The following is a 10699-nucleotide window of genomic DNA, read 5'->3' on the forward strand; positions in this document are numbered from 1 at the left end:
AGAGAAGATTTCTTCTGAGGATGGATTCAGACCAAACCTCTTTCTCTCTTCCAGAATTTAGCTTCTTTTTCACAAATGCCATTCTGGCATGAACACTGCAGCAATCCCTTATCCTGAACTTCCCAGCCTCTAGAACAGTAGTTCTCAACCCGTGGGTCGCAACCCCTTTGGGGTGGACCAACCCTTTCTCAGGGGTTAATATCCTGTATATCCTGTGTTTACATTATAATTCACAACAGTAGCATAATTGCTGTTATTAAGTAGCAATGAAAATAAATTTATGGTTTGGGTCACTACAACATGAGAAATTTTATTAAAGGATCACAGCATTAGGAAGGTTGAGAATGACTGTTCTAGAAAACTGAGATGAATAAGCAGTTGTTATTCATAACTTACCTGTGTAGACTACCCAATAGTATTCTGTTTTATTCACACAAAGTCAGCAGAATATGAATCAAATACATTCATTAAAATCATAGAATTTAGTTGATTTACTCAAGAAATGTGTTGCTTTAAGTGTTTGTGTGCAAGTATATTTTAAAGACTTTCATTGCATAGACTATTTGGGACATTTGATTAGGAAAATTTCATAATATGTAAAAATATGTTTATATAATATTCATTCATCAGTTTTCTTGAGTTCATTGTTCATGCCAAAATCTTGGGTCTTGAAGTGCCCAAATGAAGGAAGAGGCAAGTAATTACCCTGAAAACATGTATAATACGACCTCAATGCAGGAAGCATTAGGAAACAAATGGTTAAACTGGGGAGCTGGGGAGCTGGGAAACTGGTTGGTTATGCTATGGGCTCCCATGCAAGTATAAGGCCCTAAGGCAGTAATAACAGAACCCAAGTGCAGTAGTAGTGTATCTGTAATCCCATTCTTGGGATGAGATGCTGAGAAAGGAGAATCCCTGCAGGCCAGGGTGCCAGGTACCCTGCCTTATGATGAATCAAAAAACAATAAAACCCTACCTCAAATGAGACTGGCTCAAACAAGAGGCAAGGTGAAGATCAATAGCTAGGTTGACCCCGAGCTCTTTAGTGTATGGTATGGACACCCACACTCACAGTAAACCTGCTCACACTCATGCAGTCACCTCTCTCTGTGTCTCTGCATCTCTCTCTATGTCTCTCTCCCTCTCCTCTCCCCCCCCCTCTCTCTCTCTCACACACACACACACACACAAAGTATCAGTGTGAAACTACCTCGTTAGGATTTATGGGGCTATGTGTGTGCATGGCAAAAAGGAGTAATGAATTCTGTGGGGAAAATGACAACTGTGTTTTTATTTAATTTAGCAATTATTTATATTATTCAGTTGTAAAAATTTGAGTTGTGGTCTTTTAGTCTTTTTTTTCTTTTATTCCCTGGAAAGTTGCAATCATACTCTATTTAAACTTTGTTTCAGATGTTTTATTTATGTTTTGTCATGAGGGAAAAAAGTCACAAGTAGAGTTTCAGCATCCCGAGTAAAGAGCACATTTTAATAATGCTGCAAACTGAATTACATTTTCCTCAAATTCCTGCTTATATCCTATGACTATTTGAGGTAGGGTCTTTTAGACGGTAATTCCGATTAATTGACCTTATATCATAATGTGATAGAACTGGTGATCTGATATGAAAGTAAAAATGACTTCACCAGAGATCTCTACCTGCACCCCCTCTTCAGATCTCAGCCTTATTCTGTTTGAACAGAAAAAAATGCTAGGAAAAAGAGAAGGGGGTGTGTACACATTTCCTAAGCATGTAGGAAAAAAATCTTGCCAGAAACAATCCTATTGTGGTGACTGCTCTTGATTGTCATCATATGAGGTCTAGATTCAAGGAAGAAAAGAGACTTCTGGGCACACCTCTGAGGAATTTTCTACTCTAGGTTAGCCTCCGAATTTTTCTATGAGGGATTAGATAAAAAAAAAAAAAGGTCAATTAGAGTGGAAAGGTCCACCTTAGCTATAGAAAGCAGAACCCAAGAGTTGGAGTCCTGGACTGAATGAATAAAAAAATAAAAAGTGGAATGCTAACATTACATTCATGGCTTTTTCTTCCGGAACACAGATGCGCTGTGACTCATTGTCCCACTTCCAGCGTTCTTCTCTGCCTGTAGCTCTGGGCTTCCTCATCAGAATCAACTGTAACTATGAATTAAGAACCAAAATAAACCCCTTCTCTTCCTGTGCTTTTGTGAGGGCTCTTTTAGTAGTGAAACAGGAGAGTAACCAACACTCCCACCCAGTTCTGGTCTTGGACTTCTAGCCTACTGATAGACTAGGGAAGAAGTCATTGTGAACCTGAACTTTACCTGGCAGGGTCTCAATACAGACACGTCCAAATGTTGGGCAGTGCATAGCAAAAATATGACTCAAAATGAAGGCGAAATCATAAACTGAAGAATGTCATTGATGGCTGGCCAAGTGCTGGTGAGATTTCAAAGCCATATTCTACATTACATCATGATGAACACCTTGGACTCAAGTATGAAGAAGCAGCTGAGTCCTGCTAACCAAGTGCTTGTTATATCTTGGGACTAATATCAGGGCTCAGGTCTGTGTTGAACACTGAATGGACTCTATTCTACAGAAACCTGGAGCACTGAATGATGATACATGGCAGGAGAGCTACTGTTTACTTTACCAAAGTTGCTGTAAAATAGAGATGATTGCAGTAGTTTGTCTCTCCAGAAAGGGCTATTGGATGATTTGAAAACTGAACGACCTTATAAAACCTTGATTAATATCTTTTCAGAAGAGAGTACCAAGCTTCTAACAGTTTCAAACATGTTGGTATTTCAAACAAAATGCATGTCGGTAAAGCAAAGCATCCTGATTTCCAGGGGGGAAATTCTAGATATAAACATTAACATATTTGGAAGGAAGATTAAAGAAAGTCCATTTTCCTTTTTCTTTTCTTTGTGCCCTTTAGAGAAAATTAGCAATTGAACCACAACCCATCCTCCTCATGGAGAGGGTGTGGAATACCACCTACCCCATCCCTACAGCAGGTGCACTTGCTGTCTGGGGTTTGCCATCTATCTCCCTATGTCACACATGCGGGTCAAATGTGAAGGTATGATTTCTACCACATAGTCTTTTAAGACTTTGAGGTCTAAAAAATTATTTCCATAAGAACAACATGAGAATAAGTGAAGTTTTACCTCTTCTGACCCAGCTTTGTTTGTGGTTGTGGTTGGTAGGTTGCCCAAACTTCCTTTCTTCAGAGAAATGTTGACAGCAATTCCAGGTAATGAATATTCTATGAGATGGCCATTTGAGATGAACTCCGTGCATCAGTTTCTAAAATAAAAATAATAATAATTGCTTTTGCTTGTTGCCATAAATTTAAATAATGTTTCAGCATCATTTTCTTACTCAAGGTGACATTAGTGATAAACCTGGGTTGGATGCTCTGTAAATATTAATAACATATCAAAATGTGTGATTTGTCAGTCAATATTGCTACAAAATTGGCCGGAAAATGGAATACCTAAATAAACTCAATACGTGCCCAGATTGATTAAAAGAATGAAGAAAATTATTAATATACAATTGCTTTTTAAATGTCTTTGCATTATGTGGTTGAATAACCATTGTTGGTATTGCAGAATCACATTTTAGCATCATTAACAAATACCTTATTTTCAAGCATAGATTTTAAGAAAATGCAACCCAGTCATGTTTTAATTTGTATAACTAACACACATTACATTTATAAGCTGGGGATGATACATGTTAAAATAATAATGGCTCTGGAAGGTTTGCTTTTAAAATGAAAAATGAAAAACTATAAAACAGAATTTTAAACCTACTAAATGTAACACTACATTCCAAGCACATATTTATGCTAGACAAAATATGCTTAGAATAAGTAAATATCTATGCAAGTCAAACTTTCTGAGCAACAGAGAGAAGATACAAATTAAAATATCCGTAGGGAGTCAAGATGCCATATGGATGATCTATTCCAATCCGCAAAAATGACCGAGTTCTTCCCATGCTTTATCAGCAACTAGAGAGCAGTTCCTTGGTGTAGCGAGAATCTAGAACCACATCCATTTCAGCAAATTGTGATTATTAGAATGCTGTCCAACTAAGACACTGATTCCAGCCAGTAATTTCCATGCAAGTGAATATGCAAATAACAGTAGAACTCTCCCAGTAATAATATAATAACATATAAGAAAAGGACAAGTCATATTAAAGGGCTGAGGGAAGCAGTTGTCTACAGTTATAAAAATCAGTGCTCATGAATGACATTCCTATTACTAGAAAAAGAACTTATGTAGTGTGTTATATTACAACATAGAGACTGAATAGGAGAAAATATAAAAGTGATTTCAGAATTAATGAATGAAATGAAAACTAAAATTTGTCAGGGAAATTGATGTTACATTGTTTACTAACAAAATAGCCATTTATTGTGATATAATAGGATTAATTTTACCAAATTGTATAATTTTGTGTGCATGTTTGGAGCATTTTTACCCGTGTGTTTGCATGTGGGTGAAGATACATTATGTATGTAAGTCCACATGCCTGTAGATGCTTCATGCTTATGTTGGGCATCTGGCTGAGTTACTCTTTATGTTTTTATTCAGGCAGGGTTTCTTGAACCTATAACTCATTGATTCTGGCTTGTCTTTCTAGCCATGTCTTCCTGGGTACTCCCTTCTCTGTATCTACCTCCCAAATGCTGAGATTAGCAAAGCTCCCATGTTGGCTGTTTTTCCTTGGATTCTGGGTGTTGAAATTCCATTCCTCACCATTGGTTCTAAAGCACTGTATTTAGTGAGCCACATCTCTATAGGAAAATTTATGAAATAATGAGTAAGTGGTGCAGAAGAGGGTCCTTAGAATGGAACAGAGTAAAAGAACTCTGTTCTTTAGTTTGGGATTAAGATATAATACCAACTACATTTAGAAGCACACTTTCCAACTGAAGAACATATAAAGTAATGAGAAGACAGATACTACTTGAAACAATGAAGAAGGTAGTTAACTCCTGAAAATGTTTAAAAGCCATGAATAAACAAATCATAGAAGAGGAAACATTAATTGTCTATCACTTGACAATTATTATTGAATAATTTTTAAAAAGATGCAAACTCAGGATAAAAATTAACAGATACCATAGTTCCAAGATGATAAAGACAAAATCAGTAAGTAGTGATTTGTTCAGTAGGTTACTATTGGTTGCCATTGAACAACCAACCATGCTGATCCTGTCTTCATTTTTTAAATTTTATGTAAAAGACAGGCAATCAGGTTCATCTGATCACTGAAGATTTTGAGTTTCTTTGTGATAGATGTTTAGCTTGTACTTAATTAATATGGAATTTGCATAGTAGAAGTTGTCATGTCAAAAAGAAATCTATTAAGTATAATTGGCTATATAAACAGAAAGCAAATCACCAGAGCATAGAAAACAAGCTTAAAAATGGTAGTGTGTCAGACAGAGCTCTCCTTTCAATCAGAGAACCATAACCTACAGATCTATCTATACAACTAACTAAGATTTGGGTTACATGCAACAGGGACAGTAGAGGCAAGGCAGTTTAGAGACTCTAATACATCCATGAAACCTACTGCTTTAGGGTCACTACTGCTATAGTTAGACACCATGACCAAAGCAAATTGGAGAGGAAAGGGTTTATTTGGCTCAAACTCATTTCATTATCATATTCATTATCAAAGGAAGTCAGCACAGAGCTTGAACCTGGAGCCAGAAGCTGTTGCAGAGGTCATGGAAAAATGCTACTCATAGTTTGCTCAGCCTGCTTTCTTACAGAATTCAAGAACCCCAGCCTAGGGATGGTTCCACCCATGATGCCTGGGCCTTCCCACATCAATCACTAATTAAGAAATTATCTTACAGACTTGCCTAAAACCCAATATTATGAAAGCATTTTCTCAATTTAGGTTCACTTCTCACAGATGACTCTAGCTTGTGTCAAATTGAGACATAAATGAGCCAGACGCCTATTTTCTTCTAACAATCCAGACTTTTGTAGCCAAAATTATTATTTGTTTTATTTGAGCCACTGTTGTTTTGTGATATGTTATTATGCCAATTACCCTGTATACCAGTACCACACATTAAAAACACAATTTACAATGTTGAACATCAAGTTAAGAGTTTACCAAAACATGAGGACAGGGGAGTAGCTCAGTTGTAGAGTGTTTGCTTTGCATGTGAGGCCCTTAGTTTGATACCTAACATAGAAGAAAGCAGAGAAGATAAAAATGGTATGATGGGTAACTCTGTTGAGGAAAATATAAATAGGAACAATTGAGTAAAATAAGAACCACCTATGGCATCCCCTCTGTATGTTAGTTACATTCTCATGACTGTGACAAAATACCCTAAAAAGCACAAGTCTAAGAAGAGAAGAGCTATTTTGTCTTACAGTTTTCGAGGGAAATAGTCCATCATGGTGGGATGCTAATACAGCAGGCACGAAAGGCGTGGAAGGAGGAGCAGGAGCCGGACTGATCACACTGGAATCCACAATCAGGAAGCAGAGGATGAACAAGGGTTAAGGTGGGATGCTGGGTTTCAAGGTCTGCCCACACTAGCCAACTTTCTCCATGAGGTATTTTTTCCTAATAGTTCCAAATCAACCAAGACAGTGCCACCAGCTGGGTAGTTCAAATCTATGAGCCTATGGGGGACATTTCACATCGAACCATCATTCTCTTTAGTCACAGGTATTATAAAGGAATACAAAAGTGATAGTATTTTCATGGTCCCATTCATCCCATACATGTTAGCTAAACCAAAATTTTAGAACACAAACTGGTCACGGGTCAGAACTTTCTCCACAGTGCTAAGGGTATGGAAGAGAAAACACTTTGCCCTGCTGTAGACTGAGGGAGACTCCAGACTCGTGATGACCCTACGGCAGCATGGAAGCCTTTAGGGCAGGCAAAGTGGAAAACCTCAAAACAGTCTACAGTTCAGTCCATAGGATTTCCCAACTAGAAAACCCTCAGACTTTTTACATTGGTTTGGTTTTATGTGTGTGCATGTGTGTGGGTGCACATATATGTGGAGGGCCAAAGACAATGTTGGGTGCCAACTCCTTTGCCACAGGATCTTTCAGTCACCTGAAGTTCACCAACTAGGTTAGACTAGCTGGCCAGTGTATCCCAGGGAATGACACACAGCACCTGGCTTTTCTTATGTGGCACTAGAGACCAAAATCAGATCCTCAGCCTCTCCAGGCAAACACTTGACCAACTGAGGTACTCTAGCCTCTTTTTTTTTGAAGTTTATATTAGCATATATTAATTATATATTGTAATGGGTTTCACTATGAGATTTTCATACATGTATATAACATATTTTGATCATAATCAACCCCCTTTCCCTCTCCCACTGATCCCCTTTTCCCAAATAGTCCAACCTCTACTTCCACGGGGATTTGTTTGTTTCTAGTGAACCAAAGAGTTTAATGAAGGTTACTTACAGAAGCGTGGGCGAGGACTTATTTACAGGGCACAAGCAGTTTACTTGGGGCCACAGCACGAAGGTCTAGATCAAGATCTGGTCCTTCATCCATGGGTCCACCAGGCTTATTGAAGCCACCTCGCTCTCCAGCGCTGCCCATTCCACCGCGTCCTCCTCCCCGCCCACCTCTGCTCATGCCTCCACGATCAAATCCCCCTCTTCCCCTGCCCCGGTTATCAGGGCCACTCATGCTCCGGTTCTCTTCTGGTCCGGAAAATCCTCCAGACTCCTGCCCATAAACACCCATGCTACTGGGGTGGTCCTGTCGGAATGAACTCTGCTGCCCGTAGCTGCTGCTCTGTTGGCTATATTGACTTGGAGCCTGGCTGTAGGATCCAGTCTGAGGGGGGTAACTAGTGGGAGGCTGCTGCCCATAGCTGCTTTGTTGACCATAGCTACTCTGCTGTCCATAGCTGCTCGGTTGCCCATAGGTGTTTGTAGAAGGAAGTGGCAGGGCTGCGTCCCACCACCCGGCTGCCGGCTAGCTTTACACCCGAAATAATTACACGGAAACTGTATTCTTTTAAAACACTGCCTGGCCCATTAGTTTCAGCCTCTAATTGGCTAATTCTCACATCTTCCTTTAACCCATATTTAGTAATCCGTGTAGCACCACGAGGTGTGGCTTACCAGGAGAGATCTTAACCTGCGTCCATCTCGGAGAGGAGAAGCATGGAGACTCACTATGGCGACTACCTGAAGTGTCTCCCCAACTCTGCTTCCTTTTTCCCACAATTCTGTTCTGTCTATTCCGCCTACCTAATTTTCTGTCTCTTAAAGGGCCAAGGCAGTTTTCTTTATTAATTAACCAATGAAAGTAACATAGACAGATAACTCTCCTCCATCAGGTGTTCTGCTGAGAGTAACTGCTCTGATCGTAACTTGTTGGCTGTGAAGAGGAGTAGCTGGTAGGAGGATAGGATGGAGGTGCGGTGACTGGCTGCATGGGGTAGCTCCCAGGTACCTGGGGATAACTGTAGTTACTCTGTCCATATCCTAGGCTGGGCTGGTTATAACCCCCTGTGCTAGATTGAGGTTGACTAGTCTCAACGGGCTTGTTACCATCCTGTGGTCTTGTAGGTGCAGTGGCTGCTGGCTGCTGGCCATAGGCTGGGTAGGCAGGCTGGGTGCCATATGCAGACTGAGCTGCACAAGAGGCCTGGGTTGTGGTGACTGTAGCAGCGGTCGTGTCATAAGCACCAGTGCCATATCCTTGGACAGGCTGGCTGTATGCCTGGGGGGCAGTTGGAGTGGTATAACCAGTGGGAGGCTGTCCATAAGAAGTCACATATGCAGTCTGCCCGTAGGTGGCAGTGCTCTGAGCCTGGGTATAGCTGACATCAGTAGGCTGTCCATAGGTTCCATAGCTTTGTTGCCCATACGCCTGTGCATATCCTTGAGTTGGCTGGGCGGTGTAAGCACTGTAGCCCTGCTGGGCTACATATACTGTATTTGGAATTTTAAAGTTTCCTCTACTTTGGAAAGCAATTCACTTTATCTAGAACATTTAAAATATACATATTTCATGGTGCAATAAGTTAGATATTTAAATAACCATTGTGTGGTTTATAAAACTATAACATGAAATCTGAATGTAGTTTGGATGCACTTTAGACATGAATGCATGCATATGATCCAGGGTATATTGTATGTAATACAATAAATTGTGCATATGCACTTTTATAAACAAATAGACATGGAAATAAACCATGGTATTAAAAGATAACCGTAAATTCAGATGGAAAAAAATAAGTGTAATACTTACAGTAAATGGTTGATCACAGACACAAACTACATGTGTTGTCAAGGCTACAAAGATGATTGTAATTCTACCACATCTATTTTCTAAAGAGAAAAAAAAGAGAACAGCTCTGACTGTGAGAGAGAAGTAGGCATTATGCAAATTGTGTTTTTATGGTTAAAGGCAAGGTATGATGAAATGTACAGGGTGAGGGAAAACGAGAACATTGTTTATAATACTATTTTCAAATTTTAACTGCTTCTTTCAAATTATAACATTGACCACTTTGCTAAATATTTTGAGGGTCATAATTAGAGACTCCCACATTTTATTTAGGAAGCAGAAATAGCTCTTTGATTAACACCAAAATTTGGAGAAGTAAACTCCTATGATACTTGAAATATATTTGCGTGCATAGAATTTTCTTTTGAGTACTCAGAATCCTAACTATCCACGCTACGGCTTTTGCCTTTGTGCCCATGGGAGACCTAACTTCTAACTTATGAACAAGTGCAGCCTGTGTGTCCTTCCTTCATTCGTTCTCTCCTTCCTCTCTTCCATCCTTCCTTTGCTCTGTCCTTTCTTCTTTTCATTCCATTAACAATGGGCTATATTGTTAATTTTAAAATTTGATCACTTCCTAGATAAATGAAACTGTAGTCTTCTTATTTCTACGGAAGCCACAGGAGTAATGAGGGAGGAGCCCAGGGTTGCACTGAAAGTTAAAGCCGTGAGCATTTAAAGCAGGAGAGATGAGGCTCGCAAACCTTAGGAAGATTAGAAAATGGAAGATACAAGAGGGGACTCCTCTAAGAGGAGCACATTATTTATAGCTCTGAGAAGGCTCATTGAAGAAATCAAGCAGATGGCAGAGACGGCATAGATAGAAAAGCAGTAAAGGCTTGTCTGTGTCTTGTCAGATAAATCACATAAGACCTTGAAAGCAACATTAGAGTTAGAATTTAGGTCATGAACAGAGGCCCTAGACGTTAGGTTGGGAATGATAATAACCATGTCAATAACCTTCAATACTGGATATTGATAATTTTCTAGGGTTGGTCCCATTTACAACTGGCAACTTTGTTGCAGTTCTGCCAGTCAGGATCCTGGAGAACTAGAATTCTACAGTTGATCTCCTCCATTTCAGAATGGATTTTGCTTGTTAGTTTGGTTGATTGTCTTTTATTTTTTACTCTGACTATGGCCCTGGTTGATGAGGAAGAGTCACACTTGCAGACCGTCTGCTATGTGCTGCAAAAGGGTGTGTGCCATTGACCTTATTCTTTACATCTACACAGTGAGCATGCTCACTGCCATCGGACCAAAGGCTCGAGTGCCAAGAATTAAACTGATTTTCTAAAGACCTCATAGTGGTCACATCTGTGTGCTCAAGTGTGGGTTCAAACTCAGATTTGAAGGCCTTTGAATTCAGTGTTGCTTTGATTGG

At 39.6% G+C, this 10699-nt stretch overlaps 1 protein-coding gene across 1 annotated transcript; it reads right to left on the bottom strand.

The window, feature by feature from the left end:
* Positions 1-7488: 7488 nt before the first annotated feature.
* LOC119807266 (RNA-binding protein EWS-like) lies at positions 7489-10394 on the bottom strand. The gene is made up of 3 exons (XM_042054538.1): positions 10322-10394; positions 8366-8957; positions 7489-7948 (listed from the first exon to the last, which is right to left on the bottom strand). Exons 1-3 carry the CDS (start codon positions 10392-10394, stop codon positions 7489-7491), a joined length of 1125 nt encoding a protein of 374 aa, XP_041910472.1.
* Positions 10395-10699: the final 305 nt, after the last annotated feature.

Source organism: Arvicola amphibius, chromosome 2 (assembly GCF_903992535.2).
Source record: "Arvicola amphibius chromosome 2, mArvAmp1.2, whole genome shotgun sequence".
Lineage (NCBI taxonomy): Eukaryota > Metazoa > Chordata > Mammalia > Rodentia > Cricetidae > Arvicola > Arvicola amphibius.